General features: G+C 39.2%; 3 protein-coding genes across 4 annotated transcripts; all 3 read right to left on the reverse strand.

The window, feature by feature from the left end:
- Nucleotides 1–62: 62 nt before the first annotated feature.
- Nucleotides 63–6,393, reverse strand: ftr67 (finTRIM family, member 67). The gene is made up of 7 exons (XM_069511908.1): nucleotides 4,719–6,393; nucleotides 3,580–3,675; nucleotides 3,174–3,407; nucleotides 2,901–3,060; nucleotides 2,699–2,800; nucleotides 1,478–1,573; nucleotides 63–820 (listed from the first exon to the last, which is right to left on the reverse strand). Exons 1-7 carry the CDS (start codon nucleotides 5,313–5,315, stop codon nucleotides 753–755), a joined length of 1,353 nt encoding a protein of 450 aa, XP_069368009.1. The 5' UTR covers nucleotides 5,316–6,393; the 3' UTR covers nucleotides 63–752.
- A 1-nt stretch (nucleotide 6,394) lies between these two features.
- On the reverse strand, nucleotides 6,395–10,273 carry LOC109641926 (protein THEM6). Of its 2 annotated transcripts, none has more exons than XM_020106527.2 (3): nucleotides 10,136–10,273; nucleotides 8,432–8,936; nucleotides 6,395–8,258 (listed from the first exon to the last, which is right to left on the reverse strand). In XM_020106527.2, the coding sequence occupies exons 2-3, from the start codon at nucleotides 8,930–8,932 to the stop codon at nucleotides 8,151–8,153; spliced, it is 609 nt and encodes a 202-aa protein (XP_019962086.1). In that variant the 5' UTR covers nucleotides 8,933–8,936; nucleotides 10,136–10,273; the 3' UTR covers nucleotides 6,395–8,150. The 2 variants fall into 2 exon arrangements, with proteins under 2 accessions (XP_019962086.1, XP_019962078.1); XM_020106519.2 differs by having other exon boundaries at nucleotides 9,928–10,223.
- Nucleotides 10,274–11,228: 955 nt separating this feature from the next.
- On the reverse strand, nucleotides 11,229–13,943 carry LOC109641915 (protein THEM6-like). The gene is made up of 3 exons (XM_020106508.2): nucleotides 13,804–13,943; nucleotides 11,650–12,157; nucleotides 11,229–11,557 (listed from the first exon to the last, which is right to left on the reverse strand). The coding sequence occupies exons 2-3, from the start codon at nucleotides 12,151–12,153 to the stop codon at nucleotides 11,450–11,452; spliced, it is 612 nt and encodes a 203-aa protein (XP_019962067.1). The 5' UTR covers nucleotides 12,154–12,157; nucleotides 13,804–13,943; the 3' UTR covers nucleotides 11,229–11,449.
- Between the last annotated feature and the right edge of the window lie 647 nt (nucleotides 13,944–14,590).

Here is a 14,590-nt window from a genome sequence, read left to right on the forward strand (position 1 = left end):
TTCTGCTTCTACCTGATAAACACACAATACTGCGAATACAATGAAATATAAAAACCAGCCCATTTTTCAAATGAACACAACCTTGTTTAAACAAGTGTGTTTGGTTTTTTAATGTCAGCACATCATACATTATATATATTATATTATTACACATGTCTGTAAAGCAGAATGTTTAGTGTTAGCAGAGTTTCAGTAAAACAACATGACAAAAAAGTTTATAAAATCAGAAATGAATAAAAACTAATACTGAACTAAATTTCAAGGCAGTTTTCTAGCAAATGCTGAAATAAGACAAAGTGAATTCAGTCCTGTTTTTCGATACCTAAAGGTTCAGCGAGGAAGATTTGTGTGAGAGGGATTTATTAGCAGAATTTGAACATAAAATAGTGAAGTTTTCACTAGTGTATGATCAACTAAAATGTACGAATTGTTGTTTTCTTTAGCTGAGAATGGGCCCTTTATATTTAAATACTTTATATTTACATCGGGAGGGTGAGGTAAGGGGTGTTCAGCTGCAACATGCAACTTCACCACTAGATGTCACTAAATTCCACACACTGAACCTTTAATACAACAAGGTAGATGTCTGTGCGGTTTTCAGCAGCACTTCCTTCCTCTTCGCTTTCCCACCTGCACTTAAAGCAGGTTGAAGGTACAGCTGACTGGTGAAAACTAAAAGACTTAACGAGGGGAAAGGGAGAAGAGATCAGTCAAGTCCAGCGGCGTTCAGGCCGCGAAATACTGATAGAAGTCTATTTCCTCCTGGGGTGAGCGCGTCGCTGAAGGTGCCTCTGTCTGGATCCCGAGGAGAATTTGGCACCTGAGCAGAGACACGAGTAATTATTAGTCAACAGCAGCATTAGGCAACAAATATGTTCCTGTACTGGACAATAAAGATGGCTGCTACAAACATTTTGACCTAATATGTCATGTTAGAAGCTGATGTTCCAATTTAAGTACTTATACCATTAATACCAATGAAATTTAAGGAATAATGTCATAATACTGTGACTTTTCTTATTGGAAATTTACAACTCTTTCTCGTAAAATTACAACTTCATTCTATAAAATTTCTGACTTTATTTTTTTAATTGATAATGTTTTTTCATGTAATATTACAACTTCATTCATGTAAATTTAAGTTTTTTTTGTAAACGTACGACTGTTTTCTCACAATATAATGACTTAATATCTGTAAATGTAAACTTTTGGGGTAGTTTTACAACTCTGTCCTGTAAATTTACAGCTTTTTGTAAATCTATGACTTTATTCTTGCAATTTTTCCCTGCATACTTCAGACTTCTCTTCTCTTAATATTATGACTTTCTTCTCAAAATCGTTTTGTTTTTCACAGAAAAGATTTCACATAAACCAACTCCTTTTTCCTCTTTCTATATTTGTAACATAATTTGCATCATGTACTAAAAAAGCTCTTTTCACAGAAACACACACGATTTCTGATAATGTCTCTATTTACCAAATGGTGAGAGAGCAAACGTGGGCACAGCTCCCTGGGTGAGGAAGGGGTTGAGAGGACTCACGGGACTTTGGTCCAGCCCAGGCGGAGAGATCGCTGCAAACACAAAAAGAACAAAGACGGTTAGTGCGAAGCCTCAGCTGTCCACGGTGTCAGGTTGCAGCAGGAACACGACTCTCATCTCTTTTACCAGTGCAGATTCAGCAAATTCCACTATAAACAACCAAGCTGAATAAGGTGTTTGTACGGCAAGATGTGATATGGTTAGAGGTGGATACACAAGCAAACAGTTTCTACAGGATTACATTTTTTAGAACATTTATAGACAATTGATATTACTTATTTATTTTATAACCACAATTACCTCTGAAGGACGTTATGTATATGTCTGTATTTGTCTTTATGTCTGTCACTTACTAGGATTATGCAAAACCTACAGAACAGATTACCACCAAACTTTGTGGAAGGATGTTGTTTAGTTCAGAGAAGAACACATTAAATCTTTGGATTCCAGATCAGGGAGTGAATCAAGGAATGTTTTTCAATTTCTTTTACATTTCTCAGACTAAACCAGGCCCATTTATGGGACAGATATTCACGAGTGTGTGTAATTTGGTGCAGATCCAAATAAAAAATCGATCTAGCGAATTTGGATGTGGTTTCATAAGTAGACTGTTTGTGGAGGTTTCTTAATAATATCAATAGTTTATCACATATAACCTATAGCCCTTTTCTTATTTTGCACACACACAAAACAACACCCTGTTATACGCAGTTGACAATGTCTGTTTGGGGTATACACAACTTTCCTCTGATGCTTTTCATTTGCTTTTTATGATGTTTTTATGTATTCCCTTGTTGATTTGTGTATTTGAAAAGTCCTTCTAAGGACTTGTTAAGTGAATTTGCTTGGACTATAAATGTTTGACTGGGTGGCATTTCTGCAGGGACACTCGCCCCTATAATAATAAATCTTAGATAAATAAATACATTTTATATGTGGGCTTAAATCTGAAATTTGCCTAAAAAGGTTTTACAATGTGTATAACATACAACGCCTTTTCATGCAAAAGGATATATGTGTCAGTAAAAGTCAAATAAACCCTTTAAAGGGTTCTTTAAAGATGCTTTTACATTGTACATTGAATTCATTCCTGACAGCCAAAAGTCTTGCTAAAAGACTTATTAGTAAGATGAGCATGAACTCCTTTATAGACTCACCTGCTGTTGCTTCCATAAATAAGTTTGATGCAGTGTCACCAGCATCTGTCGAGTCTGTCTGTGCAGCAGGATTTGAAGAACCTACAATCACCACTTCTCTGACTACAAATCACAGAAACACAAGTCACATGAAGAGAGATGATGAAAGAAACAATTTGTTCCAGATAAAAACACAGATCTGACACAAGCCTTTTGCATCTACCTCTCTCGTAGATGCTGATAAATCCTCCCTGGCAAACCTCCTGCAACAGTCCTTTAAAATCTGACACAGCTGTCATCACTGTGCTGAAGGTGAGATTGGGGTCAATGGTGACTGGAGGCAAAGCTGACAGCTCAGGTGGAGCGTGGAAGGACTGACAGCTCTGCAATCACAAACACACAGAGCAGGAGGGAAATTAAGTCTGACGTGTGTGTTTAAGTCACAGAGTTTCTGTCCTGAAGATCTGAAGGAGAGAATAAATCTGAGTGGAGTTACTTGGAGGAAGTGGATGTGGTCGTCGGTGTGGGAAAGTTTGTCCAGTTCGGCCTCGCTCTTCTTCAGCTCGGCGATCTCCTTCTGGATCTTGTCCAGCAGCTGCTCAGCCTGACTGACGGCCGTCTTCTCCTGGGCTTTGATCAGCTCCCTCACTTCAAAGCGTTTCAGCTCGATCGACCGAATCAGCTCGGTGAAGAGGGCGTCGCTTTCTTCAGCTGTGGCCCGAGCAGAGCGCTGGCAGAAAGCAGATGTAGATTCTCACATGATTTACTTGCCACAAAAGAGTGGTGCTGCTTCCCAATAGAAATATATGAATAAATTGTACACTGTTTACACCAATAAAGATCTATCTATTTAGTGAACTGCTGCATTTATATATCTGACAGAACTGAGAGTTAGCTCTTACCGAGACAGAGAAAATGGCCTGTCTCAGCTCCTGGACCTCCTTCTCTCTGAGCTGAATTCTCAGCTGTGAGCTCTGCTTCATGTCGCCGAGCTGCCTCTGAGGAAAAATGTTGTGAAAAAATTGAATTAAAGCCACGTAAACTTTTACAGAAATTACAGAATGTTCGTCTTCAGAACTATGCATTTGCTTTCGCAGCCAGGGGTCAAGGGGAACCGGTGAGAGAAAAATGTTTGTCGGCACCACAGTATGCTGTAGTAAAAAAAAATAACAGGACCAGGTCTGAATCAAAAAAACAATTGAAGTTAATAATAATATGGTCCTCAGAGAAAGTTTGAACCATTAAGGCCCCTTGTGGAAACAGAGGAGGCTAATTTAACTGTTTTTTGAGAGACCTCAAAACTGAAATTCCTGTGTTTTGTTTAATCCAGACCACATCAGAGCAGCTGTACTAACACGTACTAACACGTACTAACATGTGCTAGATCAACAGGGGCTCTCTAAAGACTGTGTTTATGAAAATAGAACAAATGGTGAGTTCATAGCTTTTTATTTATCTAGAGTCTTGACCATATTAGACCAGGCCAAGATTGAGGATTAGTACATTTAAGACGTGCCAAACCTGGACTCAAATAATGTTGGTGCTCTAGTGGCCCAGAGGCACAGACCATAAACCACAACATCCTTTCTCTGTGTTTGGCTAAGGACGTTTGTTTGAGGTATTATCACACCAAGCAGTTTTTAACCCATTCAAGTCATCCTCTGTCGATCAATCAATGATCAATGATGTTTTACATCAAGTCTGACGTTATTTACTTTATCAGTGGTCAAACAGTCCTTTGGGGACATTTCCCTGATAAATTAAAGAACTGATCAAAGAGGCCAGATAAGTGCTGGAGGAGGATTATCTACAATCGTCAATAGTTAGTAAATGATGTATCAAAGTTAATAAAAGTTTATAACCTCTTAAGAAACTGGCACTATAAGTTTTTGTCCTTAAGTTTGTGAATAAGAGTTAAAGTGAAGGGTCTTTAATGTTATTTATAACTTTTAGTATTTTGATCAGAGCATCAATCTAAACACTTGATCATTCAACATGTGTTCTGTGTCTCATCAGCTCTGACTCGATCGCTGATCATCACCTGTCTGTCCTGAGCCTCTGTCTCAGCCAGCACCGTGTCGTGTCCCTTGTGCTCGTCCGTCAGACACAGGTAGCAGATGCACTGTTTGTCGGTGCGGCAGAACACCTCCAGCAGCTTGTCGTGCCGGGGACAGATGGTCTCCTGCAGCTTCTTGGAGGCCCACACCAGCCGGTGCTTCTTGAAGGCGGCGGACTCGTAGTGGGGCCGGACGTGGACGTCGCAGTAGGAGGCCAGACACACCAGACACGACCGGACAGCCCGGTTCTTCCTGCCGGTGCACACGTCACACTCCACGTCGTCGCCCTCAGCGAAGCTCTGGCTCTCGGGCGTCGCGGCCTCCTGGAGTCCGGTCTTCCGGAACTTCTCCACCACGTCGGCTAGCATCGTGTTCCGGGCCAGAGGCGGCCTCGGGTTGAAGTTGTGACGGCACTGCGGACACATGAAGACCCCCAGGTAGTCGTCCTGGTCCCAGTAGTCCTGGATGCACCTGGAGCAGTAGCTGTGTCCGCAGGGGATCGTCACCGGGTCCTTCAGCACGTCCAGACATATGGAGCAGTTAAACTGGTCCCGGTCCAGCACCACCCCGGCCTGGGCCATCGAGCAGTACCGACAGTAAACACGTGGAGGGAGAGAAACCGGAGAAAACAAAAGAGAAACCGCAGAAGACAGAGGAGGACGCGAGAAGACCTCCGGACAGAGGCTGACGCTTTGTTTACAGGAAGTCCAGAACTGAAGGGGCGTTACCGGAAGCGGAAATAGGGGGGCTTTAAAAGTTAAATTCACTTGTGTTTTGTTAAATTCAGTAGAAAGACACAGTTTACAGCTGCCAGACGAATACACAACAGTAAGAAGTAATTTAGTGAAGTACAAGTATCAAGTTGCATTACATGGAGCAGTTAAGTGAAACGACTGGATACAGTAGCTGAGGTTTTTCTTTTTTAAATAACACATGATTTCAAAAATAATATAAACTAAATCTTTAAATAGATATTTTATTATTATCAATCATTATAATAATAAATCAATGTCGTATGTTTTCCTAAGCTCACGAGGAAGACACATGGTAACTATGAAAAATAACTTAAATAATGTTTTAATTTAATAATATAATATTATTACACAGTAAACCAGAAATGATCAATACAGCTGATGGAGTAAAAAGTAATGTAGTGAATTATAAAGTAGCATAAAGTGAAAAAAATATAAAGACTGAAACAGTACCTGAGGACAATACTACATAACAGTTTCTTTCCAGCAGTGTGTATGTGGTGTTTTATGACAGCACCAAACCAATAATGAATGTCTACAAGACAAACTTAAATTTATTTAACATTAAATGAGAAACCACATGTACATACACTGAACCACCAAATTGCAAACATATTTTACATTCAAAATCCTGAATTACAAAGGTAATGGCCATAGCTGTCTATTTACTGTATTTATTGATTATTGAGTTACTTAAAGTTAAAGATGACATCCTCAAATGTCTTGTTTTATCTGACCAACTGTAAAAAAACATTTGCATGAATATTTAACAGGTTAAAGTTGGATATCTTCATATTTGAGAGACTGAAAAAACAGAATATAAATGTTCAATAGGACCAAAAATCAACACTACATCAGTAGCTCAGGTGAATGCTAAACTTATAATAAAGCAAACTCACACAGTAAAACAGTTTCCAATGCATTTTTTATTAAAAATGCTATTAAATAATTGACAAACACAATAAATGTATTCTGGTACAGTGTATCCATTTCAGTAAATTATAAATAATGATGAATGGAAAACAAAAAGGACAACACACATGTTCAAACTTAAAGGAATTAAATATGAGTATTGTGCATTAGCAACATAAATAAAAGCTTAGACAGTGCATCTTTAAAAATGAATTCAGTTTCCTCTTCAAACAGAACAATACATTACTTTGGTCAAAAACTAAAGCTTGGATGAATTCAAGGGAAAGGTTCCAGATTTCAAAAAGGCTGCCTCAATAAAAACCAAGCATCATCCAAACATTCAGTGTTAATTGTGCGTCGCAGGTTTGGAAATGTTGGCAGCAACCTCATACAATATCAACATTTGTTTATCACGCATGTCAATCTGGATCAACCACGTTCTCCTGAAATCAAACAGAACTCAAAATCAAGAATCCCGCCCTTTAAATGCATGGATTACAAATTTGGTCAAGGAACAAAAGTGAACTGAATAAATGATCCCTCAAACAAAACAAAAATAAAACAAGATTCCCTCTCACGTTTTCCTCAGAAGTACAGTTGGGTCATTCCGTGTCAAATCATCAAACTTTTTGGAGTTAGAAATGAGATGCAACTTCAGAAAAGTAATAATGTCTCTGCAACAGCTTAAAATCCATCTTTCTGGAGGTCTTGATTTCATTATATGTTTTTGTATAATTCAACTTTAATTGTTATAATCACTCATAATGCTGCTAGTCTTTATATTGTAGACATGAGAACCAAACCTGTGAACTATATTAAAGGAGATATGACTTAAAGGGATAGTTCACCCAAAAATTCACTCTTTCTACTCACCAGTATGCTGATGGAGGGCTGGATGAAGTGAGTGTCATCAAAGGGTCCGTAACCCCCGACATTCAATTTCGACTCGAAACGACAATTACACCATGTTTTAAGCCTAAATGTACATTGTGAAGTGAACACCACAGTTTCTTAATTTAATTACACTAAAATTTGGATTTCCATACGTTTCTGTGATCGGCCCAAAGGGTTGATGATTTGACACGGAAAGAGCCAGTTTGTTTACTCACTTGTGTTATCTTGTGCAAGGTGCTGATGCTGATGGGAAGATTAAAACTAGTTCCTGTTACATGATGTCTATTCAAGCATTTCATTACGCATACTGTATGTTTTTCCTAAAAAGTTATAATTTTCTGAAATCATAACTGCAGACTACAACCAATGGAGAGGAACAGGCACAAAAAATATCTTCTGGTTGTTTGAAACATGCATCTATGTCAGTGAAGATTAACTTTTGCTCTACATGCTTTATCTGACGTTAGAGGAGTTTGCTAAATGAGAATGAAGATTTCTAAAGCCAGTCTACTCACGGTCCACTACTCAATAAGCTGCAAGGATAAAGCTGTTGTTTCTCTTTTGTAAGAGAGAAACATCAATTATGATCCCAGTGCATACGTGCATTTTAAAACATGTAAAACCTACAGTTCAAGTTTTCATTTTCAGCAGTTTTATGTTCAGTTCACTTCCTACAAAAATACACAGCAGGTAGGATTGACCCAGAACACATCAGTGGAATCTTATAAGTCAAGTAAAACTGTCTATGATGTTTAACTGTTTGTGTGCATGTGTGTATGGATGTATACTGTATATGTGCGTGCAATGCAAATGATATGTGTCTACACTCATGATGCATGATGGTGTCATGGTGTGGCTTCACTTGTTCTTCTCCTCCAGTCCGCTCTCTGCTCTCAGGGCCTGGCTGCTGGCTGTAATGAAGCTGATCCAGTGTTTGAGGTCCTCTGGAAACTCGGGACACTCGATCTGCACACACACACACACACAAACAAACACACCCAAACAAACACAAACAAAACTTTTATGAAGCCCTACTCTCCATTTTGAAAACTTCTGTAAAAGACCAACAAAACTATTTAATAAAGAAAAAGATTGTTAGTTGCAGGACTACAGCTTTACTGATAAATACCATTACTCACCTTCCTTTTGCATACAAATTCTATAATGCTCTCTGGGCTGCAGCGCACCACATTCTGCCTGCAGAGCATGATTGCAGATACAAAGCCATCTTTCTTGGACACAAAGCGCTGCTCCAAGTAAAAGGCCTTCTCGTCCCATCCCACTACTTTGGTCCGAATCTCAAAAGCCTCACGGAAGGCCAATGAGCGCCGGTATCGGATGGTGGAAGCCCCTACCACCATTTTGGCCCCCATCCTGCATGAGGCCATGAACAGCCCGTTTCGCATGTAATGGTGAAAGCGAGCAAAGTCACACTCCCTCAGGTATCGAGAGTTGTTCATGTGGCCCATGTAGTCCAAGTCATGGGGAAGGACCATGCCATCGATGCTTTGCTCTGCTAGAATGTCCCATATTCTGGGCTGGAACCACGACTGGACAAAGACCTGGACCCCGCGCAGGAAGTACCATACATCCAGAGTACAGAAGAGCAGGAGGAGGGCTCCCAACACCAGCAGCAACATCTCTCTGAAACAATAGAGATATACACTATAAACTGCACTTAGGTCAAAATATACACTTTGAGTAGGTGCATTCAACAAATCAAGGAAAAGTTCCTCCAGTTAAACTTATCATTGCTCATAGAGCGATAGAAGAATAGTTAAAAGAGGATTAAAGGTTGTGAATCACATTAGGATTTAAAAAATTCTAAATCTGATAATATTACATTAACGTTGTCATTTTTTATACTGGTTATATGTGTGTTGACACAGAGTCAACAGCACAAGGAAGTGATGGAACGAAAGGACAGAGCAGCTCTGAAGTGCAATTAGAGCGATAATTAAACAAAGTAAAGAGAGCTTAACACAACAAAGACAAGTACAATACTATAGAACGACCTACACTGGAGGATGCAAGTTCACGATCATACTGAACATATGAAAGCCAGTAAGAAAAAGTAGGTTTGCTGAACTGCACTAAACACAGAGGCATGTATGTGGAGGAAACGTTCCCCACTGCCTTTACTTAACTCATTCACAGATTTTGATATTATCTTGCACTGTAGTGGAATTTTGAATCAACCGTTTAACTTTTTCTGGACATGTTGTGCATCTTTCTAGTCCTTTTCTGTCTCTTCATGTTCTGTAGCCTCTCTTTAGTCATTTGCATCCTTCTGTAGTTATTAAGCATGTGTGTGTCTCTCTGTGGTTGTATTACAACCTACATCTTTATGTGTCACTACAACTGAGGCCTATCTATCAGTAATCCATCCATTATGTTAATTCCATGTTTATCTTACGCAGATCACGTTACATCCCCTTGTCGTTATCCTAAACAAACTTTACTTTGCCTTATCATAGTAACTCCTCACTCAGAGCAGTGTTTCTAAATTCACGACTAAAATATTAAATACAATTATCAATGATAATGTAAATAAGAGTAAAAACACGAGGTTTCACTCCAAAACATAATCTTATGGGTAAAAACCCGGAAGCATCCGACTTGCATGATAACTCACTTCAACCTTGAGGACTGTGGAGCTAACGCTGCTCCAGTCAACCTGCTGTCACAGACAAATCTGCTAGCTTAGCCGCTAGCTGCGGGCGGACTGTGGCCTCGGTGAAACGCAGACCACGTCCGGGTTCAGCTCTTGTTCTACCGATGTGTGCTTTCAGGCTGTGAACGCGGAGACTCGGACGCGTGTCTCTGAGGTGGCAGAAACCTACCGTGCGCCCCGGACTCACAGCGACCATGAGATGCGACGCTGCTGCAACTTGAAGAAACCGGTGGAATGAATCTACGCGACTTCCGGGTGCTCGGTGACGACACGAAATCTCATTGGTTGCCGTGTCGGCATGGTTACGAAGTCATCATCATTATCGTCATTATAACTATTATTATTGTGGTTTGGTATTTTTTTATTTGCTGGTTTTTATGATCCTGGTATATTTATGTATTCAATATGAATATATATTAATACTCGCTACATTCTAAAGATTTGTTTTTATTTTATTTTATTTCCTGCATTTGTCAGCCACTGGGTGGCACTGTATGCAAACAGATAGATAGAAGGCTAGATAGATAAATGAATAGATAGAAGACAGAAGGATAGATGGATAGATAGACAAAGACAGATAGAAGGATAGATTGATAAATTAATAGGTAGATAGATATAGAGAGGCGGACAGAGAGAAGGGTTTTATTGTCTGTCCAAAAGTGACAGACCTTCTCCTTTAGACAGTGCTCAACAAAACACATAATCTGTATATTTTTTATTTAATAAGAATCAGCTGGATTGATTGGCCATGATTGATTTTTTTCTGTTTTGGATTTGATTATTTTCAATGAATGAATGAACCTTAGTTTGGACAATGGATTTGCTTTGACTGAATGCATCACATCCCCATGATGCATCAGTGACAGCTTGAGTTTGGACAAATAGCAACTGCGATAGCGACACAAAGGCACAATAAAAGTTACGTTTTAAACATACAGTACGTGCACAGCTCAGTGTTCAGTATTCATCCTGCCAGCAGCTGATGGTGTCAGCCTTTTCTCATACCAGGTATATTCAACTGCCAATGTAATATTAAAGCTCACTTTTCATTTACTTTTAAGCTACTGATAATGTGAATCCTTTTATTTTTCTGGTTTAAAAGATAAGTTACTGTACACCTGGTTTCTACGTTGCATATTCCATTAGAGTGACACTAACTGATTTGACATCTGTTTCATTTTATTGTTACTCTACATCTATAATGGTTGTATTGCCTGTGTATTAACTGTGTATTGTACAGTGAGGTCATAAACGTGCGTCAATAGGATTTCAAAATTCATTTGTTTTAATGCTTATATGGTACATGAAAACATATAATCATGTTACTTCTCTATTGAGGTATGTCGTTTTTTTAGTGTTGGCATCTATGTAAAGCTCTATATCAAGAGTAAAGTAGGCACAAGCATGTGACAGTCGAGCAGCGAACAGCCGCAAATATTTCTCTCAGAAGACTTTGAATCTTGATCGCTGCCTGTTCACAGCTTTATTTGTTCTTCTCCTCTAGTCCGCTCTCTGCCCTGAGGGCCTGGCTGCTGGCTGAGATGAAGTTGACCCAGTGTTGAAGGTCCTCTGGAAACTCAGGGCACTCCACCTGCAAAGAGCAAATGACCTTCAGTGAGCAAAGGATTTATTAAAACCTTAACAGTGTTTAATTTGTATTTGTATTGAGGCCTGCTCTCCTACCTTTCTTTTGCAAAGATGCTGCATGATCTTGTCCGGGCTGCAGCGGATCACACTCTGCTTGCAGTACATGACGGCACACACCAGGCCGTCTTTTGTTGAAACAAATCGCTGCTCCAGGAAAAAGGCTTTGTCATCCCAAGTCACGATCCGACTCCGCAGCTCGTAGCCCTCACCTATACACAGAGCTCTTCGGTAACGAATGGTGGTGGCCCCCACCACCATCGAAGCTCTGAGGGCTCGCACGGCCTTGAACACGCCGTTGCGTGTGTAGAGAGAGAAGCGGGCGAAATCGCACTCGCGGAGGTAACGAGCATTGTTCATGTGGCACATGTCGATGTCATGGGGAGTGACCCGGCCTGTCAGGACCTGCTCTGCTGTGACGTCCCAGACCGGAGGCTGGAACCAGGCCCGGGCCACCGTTGCCGCCACTCGTAGGAAGTACCACACATCCAGGCTGCAGAAGAGAGCCAGCAAGGCGCCGAGCACCCACAGCAGCCACCACATCTCTCTAGAAAGGACATAAACAAGCAGAGGGAGCAATGGGGTCACTGTGATGTGTGAGACCAACATCTTTTATGTGTAACTCTCATGATATTCCATCCTATTGATGAGTGTTGCTGCAGCCTCAGCTCACTTAAAGCTGTCATAAACAAACCAGTGTGAAGTGGAACACCTTCCTTCAATATGGAGGACATGGGCACTGACAGACATATTGGTGTCAGTGTTTATGCCTTTATGTGCTGATATGAAAACTTATTTTGAAGAATAAATAATGCAGAAATATTCATATTACATTTAAAAAAATTCTAATTCAAGTTTTTTGTATTTGTATTTGTGTTTTCAAGGGTTTGATAATGACATATTAAGAGTTATTGCCAATTTATAAAAAAGATACATCATATATTAAAGATATGTTGGTAGATATTTATGCATTGGAAATGTATTACATTGTTGGCATTGCCAACCAAAAATCCATATTGGTCTGGTACTATTTACTCCTTTGAGTGACGTTTGTGAAAAACCTACGCCCTGCTTTTTTTTTTCCTTTAAAGGAAATTAATATTTGAGTTTTGTGTTTTTTAGTTGAAACCAATGGGCCTGAGGCTTTTTTGTCAACAGTCACAATAAAATATTAAGGATAAAATCTGCTTCATCATCAGAAGTTAAGCTTAGGCAAATATATGACATTAACCAAAGCCAGTAAATGTCAATATATTTGTAAAGCATTTTTAAAAAGATAAAATTATAATGCTCTTGATATTATCTTATATTAATGTCAGTGTGGACAGCTGCATGGTTTTGGTTAATTTGCTCCGTGTTTTCTTAACTGGCAGCTGGAAGAAAATATATCTGGGGAGCAGGTTCCCTAGTTGGAAAAAAATAATATCATCAATCAAAAAGAAATTACCACCTCAAACTCCTTCTCCTCTTTCAAATCTCTCTTATATACTCATTATATAGCTTTTATTTCTCTCTAACTCTCTTATAGAAACTTCTTTTTATCTGTTTCTGTGCTCTATTGCTGTGTGATCTTCACTTTGCCTTTAAATGGTTTCTTATTTTGGATTTTCAAATTGTAAATAACCTTGTAACTGTCTTTTGAACGGTGCTATACAAAAATGTGTTGTTAATATTATTAAACTCACATATATCAGCTTTAATTCAACTTATGAGACAGTGGTAGCAGTTTGTAGTCCAAAACCAGTGATACATTTGTATGCAGGTGTATTTTAGTTTTGTGTATTGTGTAAGTCAGTATTTCTGCCAAAAGTAAGAAGTAGTGTTGAAGCACTTTAAGCTGCAGTGTGAATCCTGTGTGTTCATGTGGAGCTGATTCTTTCAAACATGAAGTGAAACTACAAACAAATCAATGACTCTTCAGGATCAGTGCTGTAAACACATGTGAAGGTGTAAACAGGTTCTACAGGAAAATCAGGAACTGGTGAAAACTCTGTGAAAACTGGTTGAACCTCTGAACAAAGCTTCAGAGTTAAACAACAACTCAAATGTCTTAAACCAGAAGCGAAGCCTGAGCTCATGTCAGGTCGGAAGTGAAGTTACCTGCTGAGGCAGCAGTTTTATCTCAGACTTTACGCAACTGACGTAAACAAACGGCAATAATACGAGTAAATGATTGAATCCACGAACACTCACCTGCGGATTCCTGATGCTTCTACTCAAACCTGCGGAGCCACACACACACACAGACACACACACAGACACACTCAGCTACACACACTCAGACACACACCTGAACACACTCCGCCACACGCGCTCCATAACAGAGGAAATCTTCTTCCGGAAACGGTTTTCAAAATAAATACATAATTACATTATATTTATTTAGAACTGGGGTTTTCGACGTTCAATCAACATTAGAAACGTACAGAATTTGAATAGCAGGATTCTGTTTGAATTCATCTTCATGCCAACATTAATCATTTGGGATCAAGAGTGAGTGTACTGAGTTTTATTTTTTTAAGTTTAAAATGTAAGGACATTTATTTTGAAGCCGACTGAGGCGCGTCTTGTTATCAGGACGTGACGTAGAACAGAATCCTTGGCTCTGATTGGTTGCCCACTTCCCCATAATTATCTACCACTGAAGTTAATATTGTAATCTATTAAACATATTAATGAGAGGTTTGTTTCTGGAAACAGTTTATTGCGTAAATAAAAATGAGTTTTATAAGTAAAGGTTTATTTGTCCTGGCTTAAAAGTATAATTATAAAAAGTATTGTAAACCACAAGTGGGCCTTCCTATAAATATTCACGAGTAAGCCTCTTATCAACTAAAATATTGAAATTGTAATATTAAAACTAGGTTTTGATAGTCAAATAGTAAAAGTATTTTAGTTCATAGTTCAGGTGTGAGTTGATGCTAGTTGATGCTAGGAGCGTGTTAATGTATTTAGATTACTTTAGACCGTATATAAAAGT

Source organism: Paralichthys olivaceus, chromosome 16 (assembly GCF_024713975.1).
Source record: "Paralichthys olivaceus isolate ysfri-2021 chromosome 16, ASM2471397v2, whole genome shotgun sequence".
In the NCBI taxonomy this organism is placed as follows: domain Eukaryota; kingdom Metazoa; phylum Chordata; class Actinopteri; order Pleuronectiformes; family Paralichthyidae; genus Paralichthys; species Paralichthys olivaceus.

Bases quoted from the DNA above. Each gene is read 5' to 3' on its own strand.
- ftr67 (XM_069511908.1), bottom strand. From the start codon at position 5,315: ATGGCCCAGGCCGGGGTGGTGCTGGACCGGGACCAGTTTAACTGCTCC. The intron at 3,676-4,718 runs GTGATGATCAGC...ATTTTTCCTCAG, and splicing joins CAGAGGCTCAGGACAGACAG to AGGCAGCTCGGCGACATGAA. The intron at 3,408-3,579 runs GTAAGAGCTAAC...GCTTTCTGCCAG, and splicing joins AGGCCATTTTCTCTGTCTCG to CGCTCTGCTCGGGCCACAGC.
- LOC109641926 (XM_020106527.2), bottom strand. From the start codon at position 8,932: ATGTTGCTGCTGGTGTTGGGAGCCCTCCTCCTGCTCTTCTGTACTCTG. The intron at 8,259-8,431 runs GTGAGTAATGGT...GTGTGTGTGCAG, and splicing joins AATTTGTATGCAAAAGGAAG to ATCGAGTGTCCCGAGTTTCC.
- LOC109641915 (XM_020106508.2), bottom strand. From the start codon at position 12,153: ATGTGGTGGCTGCTGTGGGTGCTCGGCGCCTTGCTGGCTCTCTTCTGC. The intron at 11,558-11,649 runs GTAGGAGAGCAG...TGCTCTTTGCAG, and splicing joins AGCATCTTTGCAAAAGAAAG to GTGGAGTGCCCTGAGTTTCC.